Consider the following 22,735-nt stretch of genomic DNA (forward strand, 5'->3'; position numbering starts at 1 on the left):
CACACCCCATAAATTCAGATGAACGACAAATTATGCCAAATTATAAGTATCTACCTTACCTAATATTAACTTCTGTTCGTGAGGCTACATAGTGTTAATCAGGTTACACGCGCTGGCTCGCTGTGTATTATTTTCTTTAGAATTTCTCATAGCATCAGGGACTGGCTCAAAGTAACAGTAGCAACCGCTTCCTTCCAAACACATTGAGGGAAACACATTTTCCAAGGCTTTTTAAGAAATAGTTCAGTTTAGCTTAGGGGTGAAACTGAAAAGTAAGCTTCGTAACAAAAACTCAAGCCAACTCTACCGTCCGTCTGCAGGTCTCTGAGGGAAAAGGGAGCGGGGTCACAACATAGTTCACGAAGCAGAGTACAAACCCAAGGTTTTATCTTTCCCGCCGGTTCCTAGAGGACCAACCACACTGATATTCCATCGTGCTCTGCGCCACTTCCGTTCGCGCGTTTTAATTACGTCACGCGCCAGTTCTCGCGGGATCTTCCGGTTGCTGAGGCCCTTTAACAAAGATCTCGCGAAATTTGTCCAACGGGTCCAATCTAGCCTCTCACCCTCCCCCACTCCACCCCCAACCCGTCCTTCCTTTCTCTGTCTCTGTCACCACTCTCTTCCCCTCCCTTGAGCTCACCGCCCACCTCTGGTTTCCGATTTTAGGCCGGAACCGGAAGTTTTGTGGGCGGGGCCCGGCGGAGGAAAACGCAGCGGAGCCTGAGCCGGGACTCGGCTGTGGCCGCAGCCCCTGTCCCCGCCACGGATCGCCGTGGCTCCAGGTTGAAGGTCGGTCCGGAGGCCGGTGGGCGCGGGTCTCCCCCGGACTGTCCGGGCCGCAACCTTCCCTGGCCCCCCGGGTTCCGCAAGGGATCATGTCTACAGCCTCCGCCGCTTCTTCGTCCTCCTCGTCTTCCGCCGGTGAGATGATCGAAGCCCCCTCCCAAGTCCTCAATTTTGAAGAGATCGACTACAAGGAGATCGAGGTGGAAGAGGTGAGCGAGGCCCGGCACGGAGGCGCCGGCCCCGGCCGGTCCAGGTCTCTTCCTGGTCCCGACTCTTAAGGCGCCTCCTCGACCCTTCTGTTTCGTGGGGTCCACCCGGGTGTCCCCACACTCCACGGAGACCGGGTGTAAAGGGGACTCTCCGCGTTCACCTGCTCCGGTGTAGCTCTCTTTTTTCCTAACTTAGGCACTCTTGAGTTTGAATTTGCTATTCCGGTGCCTTGATTTGGGTCATCTCAAACAGAGAAGGATGAACTGGTGCGGTCGTGTGGTCCACCAGTTCTCGAATCTGTTCAGTAGTAAAATTCATCAAAGACCATGGCCGTTTTGGAGTTTTGGTTCTCTAAGGCATAGTGTTGTTAAGGGCCAAGGATTTTATTATGTTCGACTTCCAGCTCAGCGTCTGGCGCCCAGTGAGTGTTCTATGGATGCTTGATAAATTAATACATCCCCAGGTCTAACACAGTTTTTCCCCGAGTACGGAATGGTTCTCAGCTTAGCCGATTCCATAGAGCAGTAGTCGTAATAGTAAGTGTTCTGCCTTCAATTAGACTACTTTAGATTGATTTCACCTTTAGTACTGTAGACTGCTATACGATGAAAAGATGTTTCAAGTAGCATATTCTGAAAAGATAACTAATGATTTCGGTGACAACCAGAATATATCAGACCAAAAATCGCTGTTAGAAAACCCGAATCCATTCTTTATTCTACAATAAATTATTTTAGAGCAAGGTAATAATGTGCCTTTAATAACTGCTTCTTTCCAAATTCACAGAGATTGGTTGTAAAGTCCACAAAATTTAGAAAAGTAAAATCTGTATATATGTAAAGATACACTTTAGAAAGTGTTAAAACTTTGGTTGAAAATTGTATCTGCTATTTACCATTTGTTTATCATTTTTAAAATGTACTAAGCACCTTACATTACATACACCAAAAAGAACCTTGTATGTCCTATATTACAGACTGTCAATTACCTCTACTTTAAAAATTCAAAATTATTTTTAGGTGGTGGCAAGCTAAAAGTAGTGAGATAATTATCCTTCAACAAATAATTTTTTTCTATGCATGTTTTGGAAGAATAATGGATTATTTAATCATATTTTTACTTGAATAAAATAACCTTAAAGGTCACTGAAAACAACCTCATTTTACAAGATAGTGTAAGTGGGAAGAGCAAAGCCTTTGGAAGGAGTTAGATGAAGGTTCAGTATATCAGCTATGCCACTTATTAGCTGTATGATTTGGAGCAAGTCTCTTGACTAACCTTGTTAAGCTTTCATTTCCTTAACTGTAAAATAGGGATAATAATTTCTATTTCATTTTATTTGTATAACAGACTTTATTAGGTAATACATGCAAAACACCCAACACTGCCTGACACACATTACTAGGAAACTGAGTTACAGAGAGGAACAGTGACCTGCTTTAAGGTCACATGGCTAAAAGAAGGACCCATAGTTTGGAAAGAGGGGGGAAATTTGTGTGTGTGTGTGTGTGTGTGTGTGTGTGTGTGTGTGTGTGTGTGTGTTCTATTGAGGCTATGATAAATTCCTTTTTAAGAATTGGATAGTTGATCCAGCTTTCATGGCTAACATTCTTTCTTTTTTAAGAATGAAAATTTGGTGAGTCAGTATAAAAGAATTACAGTTTTTAAATAAGCATTTACGTCTGCTCTGTGGTGAACTGCTATGCTTGTAGACTACAGATTGTCATATAATAATAACTTGTACTTCATGGTCTTCCAAATGCTTTCACAGGCTTACATCATTTGGTTTTTACCACCTTAGTTTTCCCACACTACTTTCTAAAGCATTTTACATTCTTGGTTACTAAGGTGTCATTTATCATTTTACTGCTCTTCCTCCGAAGCCACTTAACTTCTGATTGAGGTTCTGTTTCCAAAGACCCTTCCTTCAGTTTAGATAATGTTTCAATTTTTCTTTGGTATTTTTAGGACATTCCTGAGGAGTAAATTTTTGTTTGTAGCTGAAGTTTTCTAATGTCAGGCAGTCATCTAATTTTATTCTTCTCACTTTTTTATTACACAGTTTAATTTCATGTTAAAGATTGAATTTAGACTTTTCTAATGTTAAAACTGTTACATAATTTTCATTATATTCTTTATTTTCACATTAAAACAGTGTTGCATAATCTAGGGTGCACAGCACTCAGTAACTATTTCTTAACTTAGATTCTACTTCTGGCTTAAAATCTTGAATAAGAGAACAGAGAAAGGTGACTAAAAACAAAAAGTATTTTATGTTGCTTTCAGTATTTTATGTGGTACCAGTATATTGCATATAAATAAAGAAAATCATATTCTGTTTCTCAAATAAGTGTAATTGAATCAGCATTATATCGATTCAGTTGGAAACTATGTAAGAAAAATACTCCAACCATAAGCCAAATATGCATTCATTTCGTAGGTGCATATTTTTAAGGCATTAGCTGATTTTACGCCTTACATTTCTAATATCTCTAATATCATGACTCAGTAATATCAGCGTGGAACTTCCTAAATTCAGTTCTGATATCAAATTATGTCAGGTCTCAGCATCAGAAACCTATGTAGGTACTTTTTTTTTTTAAAGTCATTTAGCTTTTGTCGTGGATCTGAGTGTAGAGACTGTTGGAATAAACTGTGAGGTATGCACATTGTGGACTAGCTTGCAGGAAGTGGTGAAGGCAGTGTGTTGTGGTAAAAAAGTGTACCCAGTAGGCTGGGTATTTAGAAAATGTCAATGCCATACGGATTTTGCCATAATGTGTTTCAGTAACTTTGAGCAAGTCACCTTATTTTTCTGGGCCTCTGATTTCTCATGTAAAATAAGAGATTGAACAAGATCATGTAAGGTCTCTTCCAGTTCTGAAATGAAAACACATTATTGTTTGCAGTATTTATGCTGTGTTTCCACAGTAAGCTTTAAGAACAGTGATCATGACCTCTTGTGGACTGTAGTTTGTGACTAACTAATCCTGGTTAAATAGGGCAAATGATACCCCCATTTTACAGATATTGACAAATGGTCATAGAGTTTGATTTGCCAGGAGCCTCATGTCTAATTAAATGGTAGAGCCAGGAAATGAATTTGCGATTTCTCACTCCTGAGTCATTTGCTCTTTCCATTTGGATTTGCAGGGTCACTTTGGTTCTTTCTGAAGTACTCTGTAACCAAACCTTATTGTAAGAATGGGGAAACAAAATACCGATTTCCTTTATAATAGTTGGTCTTGAGCATTTAATGAACAGTGTCTTCTGTGGATAATACTGCTAAGATTATGGAAGATGAATAGAAGGATCCTAGGATTCTCTCCTTAAAAACTTTGACTTACTGTGAGGCTAGATTTTTAGGACCACAAATTTAAAACTATGAATGTAATGTAAATTGAGCATTTAACCCATAATTTGAAAGTAGAGTTTATCACAGAAGGCTCCATTGAGTGGGAAAGATTTTGAAACTACATTTTGAATAAAGTAAGCATCAGAGATTGGGAAAGATACTAAGATGAATTTTCTTTGCAGTTGTTCCTCTGCCTCTAATGCTCTTCTCCCCAGAACTTCAAATGGCAGACTCCTTCTCACCATTCAAGTCCCACTTCAAATGTTACTTCCTTAGAGAAGCCTTCCCTGAGCAACCTAGATCTTTGTCATTTTTGTTATCCTTCATGGTACTTACCAGTAACCAAAATTATGTATCCCCCCAGCAAAGTTTAACCTGTCTTATTCCCACTTGTAACTCCAATGCCTAGCATCTAAAGGTTTTCTATAAATAGTTGCTGAGTGAGTAAATGAAGTTACCACAGCATAATCATGAGAATTTTAGTGTCCATCTGGTTCTCTTATATGGTCTGGTTCTTTTATGTGATATAACCAGAGGTTAAGATAAGTTAGTGATTCGGCTAAAGTAGCATTTACACTAAAAATGAAATCTGATTCTCTTTGCAAATGTTGATTCCATTACAATTCATTATACCTAGCAAATACTTTGGTTTAGCCAGGGGTAAAAGATGCTGCAAAGGGTGAGGTGCTGAGAGTAAGCCATGTATTGGTGGGCCTTTACTAAAATGCTAAAAAGACCGTATTTAGTATGGTTGCTTTTTAAAGGGGAGACCCACAGTGTTGATGTCAAGAATAGCATATGTGCAAGACACGTATAATCATTGCAGCATTTATATCTTCTTAAGTTTCATTATGGAGACATGCAAAGATTTTGTTTTAAAGGGAAATACAGGAAGAACTTTGGTAGTGATGTACATTTTGTAATTTTACGTTATAAGTATATGGGCAACTGATAACAGAGAAAAACCTAACTTACAGTGGCCTGAATAAACTGATTCTATAGATTTGTTAGTCAGTATTAATATTATGAACATCCAGAATTATTAATAAGCTCTTCCACATGAAGCTTAGTAATTATTGTATTCAGTAGAAATCTGTAATTGTTATCTCAGTGAAGAGGTAACCACAGCGGTAACTTTTATATTGTGCATGTGTAGCTTAAAAGATGACATGGGCATATTATTTGAAAGAAGGGCCTATTAAACAGGTCGGATGTCTTATGGCTGGTTTTAAAAGACTGCATGAAAAAGTCAAAAGAAAGTTTGAATAATCAAAGTTTTCCTTTTATGTTATCAAGTCTGTCTTGTCAGCAGATGGCAGTTCTACTCTGCAACAGTTTATTAATAGATATTGAAGTTCTGAAATCGTTGGAGGCTCCAGGTTCTAACTGATAAATGTTAAGATCTATGCTTGTTCTGTCATGTTCCAAATTTCTAGCCAGAGTAGTGGCAGCACAGCCAGGGTCCATTCACATAGACCACAGAACAGAGCCAAAGCAAACTGACAGCTACAGTCACTGAACTAAAAATAACATGAATTGGGCACAATTAAGAATTATTTCATAGTAAATTAAGAGCACAGTGGCATACATGCTTTTCCATGTAGTTTTAGTTTAGGTGGTTTTTTGTTTTTAAAAACCTGACTTGAATAAAGGAATGGAGTAGTCTTCTGTCTTAAAGAAATTAGTTTTTAAAGGAGTTGCTTTCTTTAAACACATACACCAACTTCTGATTTTGGTTTTTGTGCCTTTTAATACTAATTGTATGGAAATATTCTATAATCATCTCTCTTATTCTTCTGTACTTTTTATTAAGGAATTAAATTTAAATCTGCTTTATTACATGAGACTAAAGTTGTGGACCCAAAACCATGAGGGCTAAACCATAGGGGGAGAGCTACATATAATAAGAGAATTAATCTGAGAACATTTTAATTTAGAAAACATTCATAAATTCAGAAGGAAATATTTCTAAATTGATTTCCCTTTTAAAACCAAAGTTGTCTTTGCGTTCCTCTGTTCTTCTAATTTTACATCTGAGGGATTGTGAAAAGTATTTGAAATATTTATTTCTAGGTTCACCATTTTGGATGGATGTGTGTGTTGGAGGGGATACTTGTAATTTGGATGTGTACCGTTTTTTACACTCTTGGTGAAAACTGATCTTTGGGGAAAGCTGTCAGTTCAAACTAATTGTTAATGATAATATGTCAAAGAACCTTACTAAGATATGAATGCAATCCAAAAAGCATATTTGATTGTGAACTTGAGTTAGAAATTTGGTAGTAAGTAAAAAGTGACTTCCTTCCAGTGTTTTGTAGTTTGAATATTAGTTTTTTCATTGTGTACCTCAGTTGCCATTGTGTCGCAGTTTGCCATCTGTGCCACTCTTTTCTCCTGATCTACCATGTGTCAGGAAAAACATTACGTTGCTCACAAGAATTCTCCTTTTCCTTTCTTCCTGCCCAAGATGTCATGTCCATATTATTTATGGAAAACTTCAGCAAGGGAGGGCTCTCTGGTCTATGTCATGGTTTCCAGTGAAGTGTCCTGTCTCACAATTATGGTTTTAATATAACCTAATACAGTAATTCTCAAATATCACAATCACCTGAAGGGTTTGTTCAAACACAGATTGCTGGGCCGGACCCTCAGACTCAGTAATTCTGGGTGGGAACCTGAGAATAACATCTTTTCAAATTTCCAGGCAATGAAGATGCTTCCGGCCCAGAGACCACACTTAGAGAGCCATTGGCTTAATGCTTTTGCTGTTTTTGTCTGCTTTCTTCTTGAAACTCTTCTTTTTTGGCTTCTTGGGGCACTTTCCGGGTTTGCCTGCTACCTTATTGACTGCTGCATCTCAGTGTTTGCTGGTTCCTTCTCCTCTGTGTTCCAAATGTTGAAGTGCTTCAAAGCTCAGTTCTGGGACCCCAGTATTTACATGTTATTTTTTGGTCACAGCATCCAGTTGATTGACTAGAAGTACCAACTAAATGCTGATGACTCTCCCAAGTTTTCATCTCCTGCCTGACTTCTCCCTGACTCATGTTTCCACTTTCTTTCTTGATATCTCCGCTCGGATATCTAATAGGCATCTTAAGCTTTATGTGACTAAATCAGAACTCTGTGCCGTTAAAAAAAAAGAAAGAAAATCTGCTTGCTCCAGTCTTTCTTATCCTTCATTAAACTGGTGCTGAGTCTAGACGTTATCCTTGATTCATCTCTTTTCCTGTCCACCTGTCCTGCCTGCATGCAGATCATCATTGACTTTATCTCTAAAACCTATCCCAGATCTGCCCATTTTTCTGCACTACCATCAACCTTGTCCTCAAAGCTCTTCTCTCTTGCTTGGGCTGCTTTTACAGCCTCTACCTGGTCTCTCTTTGTATATATGCTAGCTTCCCTACAATCCATTCTTCACACTAGAGCCAGAATGATTTTTTTTTTTTTAATGCAAAATCATGTCACATTCCTCCTTAAATTCCTCTAATTGCTTCCCATTACTTAGACTGAAATCCAAACTCCTTTTCATGGTGCCAAGAGCCGTTCAGGATCCAGAGTCTGCCTCTATCTCCAGCTTTATCTTTTTTTATTTTTTTAACATCGTTATTGGAGTATAATTGCTTTACAATGGTGTGTTAGTTTCTGCTATATAACAAAGTGAATCAGCTATAGGTATACATATGTCCCCATATCCCCTCCTTCTTGCATCTGCCTCCCACCCTCCCTATCCCACCCCTCTAGGTGGTCACAAAGCACCGAGCTGATCTCCCTGTGCTATGCGGCTGCTTCCCACTAGCTATCTATTTTACATTTGGTAGTGTGTATATGTCAGTGCTATCTCCACCTTTATCCTGCATCACTCTTCCCTTTTCCCACTATGCTCCACTCACACCAAACACTCCAAGTATTCCTCTGGGTCACCACTAAAGTATCACCTTTCTCAGTGAGGCTTTGCAGGACTATCCTGTTTAGAACTGGGGTGGGGGTAGTGCACGCACGTGTACACACACACACAATTATGCTGCTTTTCTTCTTAGTGCATTTATTAGTTTCTAAAATATATCTTTTTTAAAAAAATAAACCTTGCTTCCTCTTTATGTGTCTCCCTCCACGAGAATATAAGTAGTTAGAGCGAGGATTTTGGTTTGGTTTGTTCCCTTCTTTATCTGGAATGCGTAGGATAACGCCTAGTCTATTGATGGGGTTCAAATATTGTTGAATAGGAAATGAGGGTTTTATTTCCCCCTTTAGGGCCTTTACTTTAGTTGTTTCTTCTTCTTTGCTTGGTTCCATGTGTCATTCAAATATCAAGTTAGTAACCTCCTCAGATGGCATTTCATACTATCCAGCCATAAGTTTCACCAGTCTCTTTGTCACATTATTCAATTTTTTGGTTTTCTACACAGCATTTATTTTACAAGCTGATATTTTTCTTATTCATTTTTTTGTCTATTGACTGTCTTTTCTTTCCTCTCCCGGCCCCCCTTAAATTGAAAGTACATGCCTCGTAGATCAGGGCCTTTGTCTTATTTACAGCTGTATCTCTTGTATCCCAGATGGATATAGTAGACATTCAAGAAATATTGGTTTAAGAAGTAAAGAAATGAAGTTCATCATTCTCTTGGCATTAGCCTCACTTCACCCCTTGAAAGCAGGAGATCTTACCCATTTTTCCATGCTTGCTGACTAGGCCTTCCCCTTTGGCTTTCATTGATCCTCTGAAATTCAGCTGAGCTCTACATTTAGCTCCCTGTATTTGAGCTGTGTACCATCCAACAGCCTCCTTCCTGCAGTCAGAAAACTCTTCAGTTACCTTGTTTTTCTCTTGGCAAGAGTTTTTCTGTATCATTTCCCTGTACTGTCGGGGCTGAGAGAACCTGGGTAGGGCCTCCCTCTGACTGTCTCCCTTGCCACACTTACTCATTTGCAGCTTCCCGTGTTGGCAAAGCATATCCTGTGAGGCTGCTTCCTCCTGGGGATCTCAGTGAGAAGTTGGGAGGGAGGGGGCATGGGAATAGGTCTTTCCTGCCCTTGAAGCCCTAAGTCTGTCCTGAAAGCCGCCATCATGGACTCTCACCTTTGGCTCTCTTCAGCCAGGAAGTGTTTCTTTTAAAAATTTCAATGCTGTTGTTTTGTCTTGAATTTCTTCTCTACCTCATTTTCATCCCACAAAGGCAGGAATCAATTCTTTATATATATTTTTTCTTTCACTCCTAATATTTATGCCATTTGAAAAAATGAGAAGTCACATTTTGATTCTGTGATATGGTGATTTATAAGAAATAGGTACTTGGTCGTTCAAATGATCAAAATATATTTCTCATATATATATATTTGGTCTTTGTCTACAGTTCCTGGCTCACAGCTCCCCAAACTCTCTGATTTTCATAAGTGAAGAGAGAGATAAAGATGTCTCAAGGTTAATTTTGGACCACACCTAAGGATGGGGCTGGTTGCCAGGAGAACCAACAATGTGATTAGAGGGTTGGAATTTTCAGTCCCACTGCTCTGACCTCTGGGGAGAAGAGAAGGGCTGGAGGTTGAATCATTCATGGCCCTGTAATACAGCTCCATATAAACCCAGAAGGACAGGGTTCAGAGAGCTTCCAGGTTGGTGAACACGTGAGGATTGGGGGAAAGTGGGGCACAGAGAGGGTATGGAAGCTCCGTGCCCTTTCCTCTTACCTTGCCCGGCTGTTCCTGAGTTATATCCTTGTGTAGTAAACTGGTAATCTAGTAAGTAAAGTGTTCGTGTTCTGTGAACCACTTGAGCAAATTAATCAAATCCAAGGGAGGGGGTCATTGGTACCTCCAGTCTATAGCTGGTTGATGAGAAGCACAGGTGATAGATAACCTGGCTTGTGACTGGCCTCTCAAGGGGGAGGGATTGCACTCTGGTAGAGCTGAGCCCTTAACCTGTGGGATCTGATGCTCTCTCCAGGTGGATAATGTCAGAATTGAGCTGAATGGTAGGATGTCCAGCTGGTATCTGAGAATTGCTTGGGAGTGTGGGGAAACCCCCCCACACACACTGGAACTGGTGATCAGAATCATTAGATACACAGAAATATAATTTGTGAAGCAATGACTCTGTGCCTCTAACCTTTGAATTCACAGCAGTTATTTTTTCTATCATGTATTTCAGTTTATGTGTACAACCTTGGGCATCTTGGACTTACTTTATTATCATTTTAGATCTGTTGTTTCACCATACATGTGAAATATAATATGGCCCTAATGTGAGTGGAGGCTTCTTAAGTACATGGGCTCTCATCTTACATGAATATGCCTGTTTGTATTTCAGACAGTTCAAAAAATTGCTTTCTTAAACAAAAGGGAGGAAGCTTATCATGTCCTTGCTTGCCCACATTTTGTTACCATAGTTTTACATTGCAAACTTAGAGTCAGCCATCATCTCAGCACTAGGTGGCATTTGTGCATCACAATTAGTCATGCACACCTTACACAGTTTTTACAACAGATGTATGATCCACAAATGCAATGTTTGGAATCCCTGCAGGGACATTTCTGAGAATAGGAAAATGAAACAAGAGGAGACCTACCGAGTACCAGTTGCTTTGATGTATTTGTAAATATATAATTGAAGAATATATTAAATTACTTCACACTCATTATTTCATAGTAATATCAATAAGTTGGCTGGTCTCCATCCATGCTTTCTTAGCCGACATTGTCATAAAGTTGAAATTCATTTTAGGACCTGTTTGCTATTCATAGTGGTTAATTGTGAGAGAAATGAGGAATATAGCTCCTGAAACTGATTCATACCCAACTCCAAGCACTTATTATTCTTTTGTAATATTGAAGAAAATGCCTGGTTTTGACTTATGAACACTATAGATATTCGCTGAGGAAAATGTAAGCATCTCCCTTTTACTGTTGAGAAAGCAGAAGCTCAAAGACATTAACTTGCCCAGTATTGGTAACTAATAGGCAGACAGAACCTACACTTAAACTCAAGTCTGTTAGGTTCCAGATCCTAGGTGTACTTTTTCTGTTATTCTGATGGTACTAGGTTTAACCAATAATCATTCATGTTAAAGTAACTGAATGACAAGTCCAAATAACTGACGTTGGTTCCTTTCCCTCATGAGAGGTGTGGAGGAGGGCTAGAGCCTAAGCAGGAGGTCCCTGAGCACCCAGGGCTAGGAATGGAAAAAGGGAAAGTCACTAAAGGAAAGACAGCCCAGTTTCCTTTAAGTTAATGACATCCAGAGGCTGAATATAGAGTGAATTGGTCATTACATACTCTAGGCTTCAAATCCTGGCTTCTCTGACCCTGTGATCTTGGGCAACTTGCAACTGTCTGACTCAGTTTACTACTTACCTTAATGGAGGAGGATTAAATGTGTTAATGCATGAAAGCACATAGACTAGTACCTGGCACATGATAGGCATTCAGTAAATGTTAACCATTTGGGTGGTTTTATACATTAAGCAACATGAGAAATGTCCATACTGCTTTGTGTAATGTTTGAATTGGAATTTGAGGTATGGCTAGAATGGCCATCCATCTCAGTTTACAACTACTGTCCTGGTAGTTATAAGCGCCCCTTTCTTACTCTACAAGGAGTCCCTGTACATGTAAGTTTGCCTGAAGTGAAGACTCCTCCTCCAAGAGAAGATATAACTGCTCCTTTCCGAAATATAATACAGATATATGTGTACAAATCAGGATCTCTAACATTCTGGTGTTAGACTTCCTGGCATCAGACTGTACTTGCTCTTTACTAGCTACATAGCCCTGGGCAAGTTAGTTGATTTCTTTAAACCTAGATGCTTCATCTGTAAAATGAAGATACCTCTAGTACCTGTCACCTAAGGTTGTGTAAATGATGCAATGTATGTAAAGCACTTAGCTTAGTGCCTGCTATATAGAAAGTACATCATAAATGAGAGCTGTACAGGGAATTAGATTTTTTGCTTAAGGAAGTACTTAGGTCTGTTGGAAGTTGAAATGGAATAGGTGGCACCTAACTAAGGTCATTTACAGTGATAATGTAGAATGATTTTGTTCTAACAAGTATCTAAAGCTATTCTTTTGTTGTTGTTTTAATATTTTGGCAAATTTCAAACATTAATAGAAGTCGAATAGCCTGAGAGAGGAATGAATTCATGAGCTACCCATCAGCTTCAACAATAATACAACATATTGTCAATTTTTATTTTTAACTTAAAAAAAAAACTTTAATGAGATATATTTTACATATCATAAAATTTACCCATTTGAAGTATACAATAATTTGTACAAATTTGCTAAGTTGTACAAACATCACCAGAAATCAGTTTTCAAACATTTTCATCACCTTGGTGTAGGATTCCTCCTACCCATTTACAGTTAATCCCAGTTTCCACTCTTAGCCCCAAACAACCACTGATCTACTTTCTACCTCTAAAGATTTGCCTTTTCTGGACATTTTATATAACTGGAATCATACAATATATGATCTCTTGTGTCTGGCACTCGAGCGTAGTGTTTTTAAGGCTCATCCATGTTGTAGCATGTATCAGTAGTTCATTCCATTTTCTTGACAAATAATATTCCATTGTATAATATGATACTAGCATGTATCAGTAGTTCATTCCATTTTCTTGACAAATAATATTCCATTGTATAATATGATACTATGTTTTTACTGTCCCTCACAGTAGCCAGTATTTTATCATCTCTATTTTTAATCTTTCCCCTCTACTCCCTACCCCCACTGAATTATTTAAAAGCTACTTTTTAATTTCATAAATATGAGAGCTTAAAACATTGATTATATGTTTCTGCTTTTTATTTATTTTTTTCCAAGCCATCTTCTCTCTATCCTCTCATTCATCTTGCCTGTTTTAATTTGTTTTCTGTCACTAAGAGCCTTTTTTTTTTTTGCGGTACACGGGCCTTTCACTGTTGTGGCCTCTCCCACTGCGGAGCACGGGCTCCGGACGCGCAGGCTCAGCAGCCATGGCTCACGGGGCCCAACTGCTCTGCGGCATGTGGGGTCTTCCCAGACCGGGGCACGAACCCGTGTCCCCTGCATCGGCAGGCGAACTCTCAACGACTGCGCCACCAGGGAAGCCCTCTAAGAGTCTTTTTTGTTTGTTTTCAGTTTTGAGAATGAAGAGATGTCTAGACCATAAACTTTCAAAGAGAGAGACAGTACATTTCATTATCTCCTCACTCTAATGAAAATTCATACCTACTCAGTGGCAAATCCAGATCGTGATGATTACTAAAAATCTTCTTTAATAAATCTTTCAGATTGGCTTCAGTGTTATGCATTAGACTGTTATTTGTTTCTGATTCTCGTGAGTTTTTTTTTTTTTTTTTAAAGGTCGTTGGAAGAGGAGCTTTTGGAGTAGTATGCAAAGCTAAGTGGAGAGCAAAAGATGTTGCTATTAAACAAATAGAAAGTGAATCTGAGAGGAAAGCTTTTATTGTAGAGGTAAGTTGAAGTGTCATTTCTGTGGTGTAGTTCTTCACCTAAGATACTCTGTGAATTTAATATTATGAAAAAAAATGTTTCTCGGTTGTCATTTCTCTGTATACTTGAACATCAGCAGTTTGGTTGAACCAAAGGGAATGCCATAGGAATATTTTTTCATTCACACTCTTAATTCTGATTTAAAATTAGGGGAAAAGAGAATTAGTTACATAAATGAATTCGTCCCTGAATTAAAATACAATCTCTTCCATGTAATTCAGGTCTATTTCAAGGCATAGAATTTAAATTTTAAAATAGAATAGAAATGGTAATCTCTCCTATTATCTAAAATTAAGAAGGGAAATTTTATGCATTCATTTTTGACTGAACATTTTTAGAAATTCGAAAGAGATTATTTTAAGGAAAAACAATTTCAAATTGGTTTCTCTCATTTAACACGAAAATTTACAACTCTCTTCTCTTACATATTTGATGATGGAGGAGAATTTGATAATCATGAGATTATTGTATTACCAGCTTCATTCTTTTATGCTGTTTTATATATTAGATCACAGTATTTCAATAAAGCAATGTTTTTATCACTTTTTAACTTCATTGGCCAATAGATGAGTGGTCTTTACCTTATAAACCTTCTGAATTTATATCTGTGATTTTATTTAATTATAATTTCAAAATATACTTCATGATACTTTATAATGTATAACATGAAGAAATGAGAACTTAATTGTGAGATGATGAAGTGGATTTTTGTAATTAGTTGCATGAGTTGAGAAATGCTGATGAATGGTTTGATGTCATCATGAAGAAAGATGATCTATAGTAGTATGTTCCAGGAGTCTGGCTTTATCTTGCCTTATTCACAATTTTTGTTTATGGTTTATATGAGGTCATTGATCGTATACTGTTGTATTGGCAGTTTCCTAAAACTAGGTAAAAATATGTGTTAAAGGCTAGCAATCCAGAGTCAAAAAGATCATAATAGCTTGGAGAAAAAAAGTTTCTCATCAAAGTTTTGTTGATAAATTGTCAAATGGTTCTCCATGTATTCTTACTTAAAAAAAAACGTTAGGGGCTTCCCTGGTGGCGCAGTGGTTGAGAGTCCGCCTGCCGATGCAGGGGACACGGGTTCGTGCCCCGGTCTGGGAGGATCCCACATGCCGCGGAGCGGCTGGGCCCGTGGGCCATGGCCGCTGAGCCTGCGCGTCCGGAGCCTGTCCTCCGCAACGGGAGAGGCCACAACAGTGAGAGGCCCGCGTAACGCATAAAAAAAAAAAAAAAAAAAAAAAAAAAAAAAACGTTAATCCCCGTACCTCCTCGCATCAAGTTTTCTGCTTCTCAGAGGCAACTACTTTGAGCTCATCCCTTAGTTTTATATGGTATCCCCCAATCCAGAGACTCACACCTTCTCTAAAGAAGGTATTATTATATTTCTATCTCTGTATTTATCTCTATATTAAATATATATCTCTATATTTAGGAAGGTATTACACCTTCTGTAAAGAATCAACCTCTAATCTTTGAGACAGTAAAGAGGCAGTCACTAAGCTGTTTGAAGTCAGGGCTGGAGGGAATCTTTGGTCTAACTTTTAAGCAATCTCTCTGCTCTTTTATTAGCTTGTATGAATAGATACCTGGTACTACCACCACTCCTCCACCTTTTGGGAGGTTTGTGAGATAAATCTGGTTGCTTCTCACTTTTTCTCATTTCTTTTAGGTCTGCTGTGTTAGTTATTGCTGGTCATTTGCTGTCCAACTTCCAAAAATATGTCCTGTTTTCTCATTTCACATTCTCTTCATCCTTCTGAGTTTATGCCTTGAAAAAAGCACCTTTACCTTCTTAGTGGTATTTGAGGAGGGAACAGGAATAAATGCTTGAATAATCTGCTATCTGAAGCTCAATAGTGAATCTTAACGAGATGAAATATAATAAATAGTGATATTAAGTCTGTTAGGACTGAAAATCTACAGATGTCGGCTGTAGAAAAATACAGCTTTCTAAGTAGCATGTAGTAAAAAGGTTTACCTTAGTGGACTTCATATGAGCCAGCAATATAATGTAGGTAGTAGAGAAGGAAAGGAAGAAGAAAGGGGGAGAAGCAGAAAAGGGAGAGAAGAGAGAGCAAGGCGCAGTTTGGGGGGGTATGTTAATAGAAATTTGAGATGTAGAGAAAGGGAGATGAGTGCAGCCAAACCCCTCACTGACCTCCATATGAATCATTGGATTGGATTGGATAAAACTGGAAGTAAGGAGACCAGTTAGGAGAAGGCTGTAGTAATTACTACAGTGGTTCAGGTTGGAATTGCTAAGGCAGTGGTAGTGGGAATGGAGAAGAGGGAATTAACTCAAGAGATGGAAGATGGAAGGAAGAGAATGCAGATTTTTTTTTTTTTTTTTTTTTTTTTTTTTTTTTTATGCGTTACGCGGGCCTCTCACTGTTGTGGCCTCTCCCGTTGCGGAGCACAGGCTCCGGACGCGCAGGCCCAGCGGCCACGGCCCACGGGCCCTGCCGCTCCGCGGCATGCGGGATCCTCCCAGACCGGGGCACGAACCCGTGTCCCCTGCATCGGCAGGCGGACTCCCAACCACTGCGCCACCAGGGAAGCCCGAGAATGCAGATTTTAAGTCAGACCAAAGTTCAAACCCTGGCTGTACTGTTTCCTAACTCTAGGGTATTTAGCAGCTCATTTAACCTTCTCTGAGCCTTATCTTAAAGGTACCTCATCTTTAAAATGAAAATGATAATACCTACCTTGCAAAGTTGTGAGGATTATACAATATCTATAAAGTGCCCACCAGTGCCCAGCATAGAGTAGGTCGGCTATTCATTCAACCATCACCTTTGAAGATGATGATGATGATGATATGGCTTCTTCTGGTTTGGATAACTCAGCTCAGTGCCATCTCGGGGATGGCATCCTAACATTTCTTGGCAAAGTTAGTTTCTTCTAATTTGTACTTATGCCTTGTACATAACTCCTGTTATAGCACTTGGCATATTGCTTTAATTATTTGTGTACATGTCTCTCCCCCAACTAAACTGAGAGCTCTGGGCAGGGATTCTGTGCCATTCTGGGCAGGCACTTAGGACCACAGTGCCTGCTACATAAGAAACAGTAATTGCTGATTGAGTACGCTAATGTTTTGTACAGTGTTAAGATTTGAATGATACTGTGAGATCACTTCGTTAAAAGTTAGCACTTTTTAAAAGAAACCTTAATTTGTTACAGCTTCGGCAGAAACAGTGATTGCTGATTGATTACACTAATGCTTTGTACAATGTTAAGATTTGAATGATACTGTGAGATCACTTCGTTAAAAGTTAGCACTTTTTAAAAGAAACCTTAATTTGTTACAGCTTCGGCAGTTATCCCGTGTGAACCATCCTAACATTGTAAAGCTATATGGAGCCTGCTTGAATCCAGTAAGTTTGTCACTTTTTCATTATACTCTGTCTATAAGAAATGATGTGGCAGATACGTGCAGCTGTGTAGTTTATGAAGCTATTTTGATCTGTCATATTATTTCAAAAAAAAATTATATGTGTTTCTAATCTGTTAGCAACACAATATAAGGGAATAGTTGTCTTAGGTGGTCTTATCCAGTAACCTCATCTTCTTAGGAGGCTTACAATATCCTATGACAGCACCTGTTCATTTGCACTGGAAAAAGTCACCACAGATCTCGTGATTATGTTTTTATATACATCTCCACTCTTAGACAATGGTCCCCTAGAAGACAAGGTCTTAGATCATAGATACCTTTTATTTCCTCTAGCACTATTCACATAGTAGGGGACAAAAGAATGATTTTTAATGCATTTATAAAATCAAAGGTTGAACTAAGTTATCTCTCAAGTTCCACAAGATGGTATAGCTCTGTGGTTAATTATTCTGGCATATGTTTCCTTTAGGTGTGTCTTGTGATGGAATATGCTGAAGGGGGCTCCTTGTATAATGGTGAGTGTCATTACACCTGTCTTTACCTAGTAGAGTGAAATAATTGAAAAGCTTTTAATATAAATTGTAAGCTACTTAATGTTCTTCACAGTTTATCCTCAGAGTCCCAAAAGGAGGTAATTAAAAAAAGAAATCTGCTAAAGATTAAAAATGAAAAGACAAGATGCTACAACATTAGTATGTGAAATTTAGAGGTCTAAGGATATCAATCTTTTAAATTGATGGTACTCTGCATAATGTTAAAAGCATTTAAGTAAAGTCAAACTTGCTTTTTAAATAGATTTTAAAATATCTTCATACTTTTAATTTTTTCTTTTTGCCCTCTCTTAGCTTTCAGTCTCCTCTTCTAGAACTCTTTAACCACACATCCTTATTCTGCTTTATTTTGCTTTTTTCCCAAAAAATAAAATTGTGAAAATTCACTTCACAGAACATTTTTTTTAAATACAGCAGGTTTTTATTAGTTATCTATTTTATACATGTTAGTGTATATGTGTCATTTTGATAACAATGAAAGGAAACTGTATCGTTTAGTTACCTTTATAGAACAGAGCTAACCCTTTCACTGTAAGAAACACCAAACATATATATAAATAGTCTCTTGTCACACCATTTATATAAAATAAATTGTAGCATTTTATTTTTTAAATTAACATTATTTTATATAAACTTTTACTTATATTTACTGCTCATGTGATCATCATTGTTAATGGCTATCTGATACTCCCGTGTTTTATTTGGTTGAACTATTTCTAGTTTTTAGCCATTATAGAAAGCATAATTGTAAACATCTTGTTGCACATTTTGTTTCCTTCCATAGTATTTCTCTGTATCTCTCTTATAGTAGTATGTCATCACATTGCTTATAATTTATGGTATTGTGTGAAAGACTGCATCTGTCAATATGAAAAAACCTGGTAATGTATATTAATTTTACTTGAATGTATGTATAACAGTTAATGGAATCCTATTAAATGTTAGGTACTTATGTGGTAGTTATCCATTTTAAATCATTAACTATTTCCATCTTTTTATTCGGAAAAGAATGAAAAGCAGGACCGATGGGAGCATGTGTAGGAAAATACCCAGCCGTGTGTTCTGATAGTGCTTGCATTCACTTTGTGTCTTTTGTTATATGCAATAAAGTTCTTTTTAGTTTGTGCCTTTCTTTTGCAGTGCTGCATGGTGCTGAACCATTGCCATATTACACTGCTGCCCACGCAATGAGTTGGTGTTTACAGTGTTCCCAAGGAGTGGCTTATCTTCATAGCATGCAACCCAAAGCTCTAATTCACAGGGACCTGAAACCGCCAAAGTAAGTTCTAATAATGTGGTGTCTCTCTCTCTTGCCATCCCCTACCCACTCCCTAATTTAAGCTGGTCGTTGCACATCAGTTTTTCTTCTCTCATCCCCTTTGGCTTGCTCAAGAATGTTTGTTTTTTATTTTTTTAAGATTGTTTACTTTTAACTCACCTTCATCATTTAGTCATTTATCTAAGCTTGCATTTTAGAATGTTGTCTTTAGTGGCATTTTTATTTTGGTTGAATTTTTATTTTTAATAACTTCTACCTTAGATTAGCATAATTCTAGAATCTATTAGTCTGTAAGTCCTATTTTGTGCCCACGGTATGTATTGTTTTCCCTAAATAGTTAGTTCCATGTGAGCAGAGACAAGTCTGTCTTGTTCCCCACTCTATCCCTAATAAGCACAATGTCGACATTACACAAAAATATACAGAGTGGTTATTATTTGCCTTTTCAGAGGAAGGCAAAGGGCATTGCTGGCACATCTGAGTAGAAATTGAAAATATTCTGGATTTCTCCTTATTGAGGATTCTGGGACTTTGAAAGAACTTCAAAATTCCCTACATAAATATTTTTAAAGGCTAAAACTTTGTGGATTTTTTGTTTCTGTGGGTACACGATTAAAGAAAACATACATATTTTTGTCCCCATTTCTCTCTAATTTTTTTCTTCTCTGTCCACCTGTGAGAAAGTAAAAAGTCCCCATATGCTCTTTCCCCTGTACCCCTAGCCACCACATCAGTCCTCAGATAAGAGGTATCCCCTAGGAAATCAGTCTCAAGTATTCCATTCTCTTGATGCTGGTTTAAAGCATTAAAGCATCCCTTCTGGGTATAACTTCTCACTCTCCTATCTAATCTGATACACTCTACATAGGTTTCAACTCTTGGAATCACTGTTCTCGCTAGTGTACCTTATTTCCACCTCCAAGCTTAAACTGATTTCCCTTTCCCCGGGTCCCTGGTCAAATAATGTTTAAGCCCTAGATTTATGATACTTTTATTTTTTTAACTTGACTCCTGAGGTTGTTGTTGCAGCTACCTGTCTTGGGTAGTAAAGAAGAAAGCACTTTTTTTTTTCCTAGTTTTGGAGACTGTGTCCTCCATAACCCCCCCCCCCCATTTAAAAGAGTTGAATTATCAAAGCAAACTTATGAAAATCATAGCTCTTATCCAGCAACAAATTGGCTGATTTAAAGGATACAGGCAAGTAATCAGGCACAGACAAAGCATTCTTTTCCTGGAGGAGCCAGAAACCATTAGATGCAACTCCCAAAAGTCACCCGTCTGCATTAGGGCCTTTTTGGCTTTGGAATAACTGAAGAGTTATTAAACAATATACTTTAAAATATCTCACAAAAAAGTTATCTTTGTTTTTTAACATCTTTTATATTCCATAATTACACAGCTTAAACAGCTACCTCCATTCTCCATCCAACCATACCCCATAAATCCGTAAATGTTAGGTTTATTTAACCGACGTATTTAGACAGACCAGATACGTCCTACCAAAATCATCTACAGCTGGGGACTCTCCTTTTGCTAATAAATACCATTAACATATTTAGAAGAGGTCTGGTCTGTCTAGGTCATTAATTTCTCTTGGGCATCCTCATGGTTGGACTCATCCTGTAGTGTTGCACATTTCCTGTGGGGCACCCAGCATACAAATTGGGCTTTAGAATTAGAATTGATTTTTCAGAATGTACTGGGGAAAAAGGGAAAAGAAAATTCTTTGGAATGACTGCTTTCATATATAATTGTATATACAAATACATGTACTGTATCTTATTGTCTGTGTCACTGATTCTGTGGTCAGGAAGAGTTCCTCAGAATGGCATATAAAGAAGGGACCTGATGATGTGGTTAGGTGTTTTATACAGTATCAACTTGCACTAGTGCCCCTGTTTTATTTATCTTTTGCAAGTTCATCCAAAGTCTTATGAGTAAAGGAGTACTAATTGTAGCAATAATAATATAAAATTCATTCAGAAAAATTATTGTGATATTTTGAATGTACCAGGATGAAACAAGGAAGTCAGTTACAGAATTCTTATCTTGGGTTAAAAGTAGTAAGAACTTGGGCTTCCCTAGTGGCGCAGTGGTTGAGAGTCCGCCTGCCGATGCAGGGGACACGAGTTCGTGCCCCCGTCTGGGAAGATCCCACATGCCGCGGAGCGGCTGGGCCCGTGAGCCATGGCCGCTGAGCCTGCGCGTCCGGAGCCTGTGCTCCGCAAAGGGAGAGGCCACAACAGTGAGAGGCCCGCCTACTGCAAAAAAAAAAAAAAAAAAAAAAAGTAGTAAGAACTTAACAACAATGAAACAAGGAAAAATTTTTTGTTTGTTGAAGTGCATGTAATTTGCATTTAACATTCTTTCCACTTAAATTGTCATAGAAGTATTTGTAGCATTATGGAGATGTGAATAGTAGTTTATCTGGCTTATCTTAGTCATGTTGGACTAAAAGAAAACTAACTTTCTAAGTAATCTCTCCAGTTAGAATTTTGTAACAAAATTATATACAAAGAATTTATTAACTGTAATTATAATGAATCCCCAACCCGATGTTGAATATTGCTACAGTGTGATGATGCAAATTATATTACCCATCTTTATTTCTGTTTGTCATCAAAAGGAAAACCTGAATAAGAGTATGCTACTTGGTGATTATATTTGCGTAATATAGCACCTAGAAGAGTTGGAATCTTAAGTTCAGAAAATTTTCTGGAAATCTTTTATTGGGTCATTTTAATCAAGATAGGGTTATACTCTTACCACACACACATACTCTAAACATAAAAATGGTTTTGGGATTGAACATTTTTAGAAACATCTTCAAAATAAGGACATTAAAAATAAGGATAGGGCTTCCCTGGTGGCGCAGTGGTTGGGAGTCCGCCTGCTGATGCAGGGGACACGAGTTCGTGCCCCGGTCCAGGTCCAGGAGGATCCCGCATGCCGCGGAGAGGCTGGGCCCGTGAGCCATGGCCGCTGAGCCTGTGCGTCCGGAGCCTGTGCTCCTCAACAGGAGAGGCTACAGCAGTGAGAGGCCCGTGTACCGCAAAAAAAAAAAAAAAAAAAAGGATAGTTGTTTTCTTTCTTCTGTATTGTTCATTTTTACTTTACTTTCTTTAATTATGTATATGTTGTTATTTTTAAAAATGTAAAGTAAGTCTTTTCTACCTCCCATTTCCAATCCTCAGAGATAAGCACTGTTTTGTTTTTTAAGCATGCATAGATTACACTATACATAATGTTGCTTTTTTCACTTACTGGGACTTTTTTTTCATATTACTATATACAGATATTTACCTCTTTATTTTTAATGGATAAACAATATTACTTACTACCTCTTAAGTAAAGTGAGTTATTAAAATAGAAACTCTTCTTGGCCTGATGGGCAGTTTTAGACGGGGAAGATTTAATTTATAGAGCTGTTTTTAGAAAATACCATGCTACCGAATCAGTTGACATTTTTGTCAGGCCTTGTAAGGCCCTAAATTCCTAAATTGGAGCTTCTCAGCTTTCCTCCATACCCCCCCACCCCCCAGAACAAAGTTATGATGTATATAACCTGAGTAAGTCTGAGAGTAGGGACAGAGCTTAAAAAGCCTTCTTAAGGAAAGTTGCATAAGAATTTTGCATTTGACTTCCTGTGTTAATGCA

The 22,735-nt window shown here is 38.2% G+C and overlaps 1 protein-coding gene across 1 annotated transcript in view; it reads left to right on the top strand.

Moving 5' to 3' along the window:
• Positions 1-709: 709 nt before the first annotated feature.
• The window catches only part of MAP3K7 (mitogen-activated protein kinase kinase kinase 7), a 68,740-nt gene continuing 46,714 nt past the window's right edge, over positions 710-22,735 (top strand). The window contains 5 exon segments of the mRNA XM_032650751.1: positions 710-998; positions 13,696-13,806; positions 17,163-17,228; positions 17,718-17,763; positions 18,940-19,078. Of these exon segments, the coding sequence (XP_032506642.1) occupies positions 879-998; positions 13,696-13,806; positions 17,163-17,228; positions 17,718-17,763; positions 18,940-19,078 (482 nt within the window). The 5' untranslated portion in view covers positions 710-878.

Source organism: Phocoena sinus, chromosome 12 (assembly GCF_008692025.1).
Source record: "Phocoena sinus isolate mPhoSin1 chromosome 12, mPhoSin1.pri, whole genome shotgun sequence".
NCBI lineage: Eukaryota > Metazoa > Chordata > Mammalia > Artiodactyla > Phocoenidae > Phocoena > Phocoena sinus.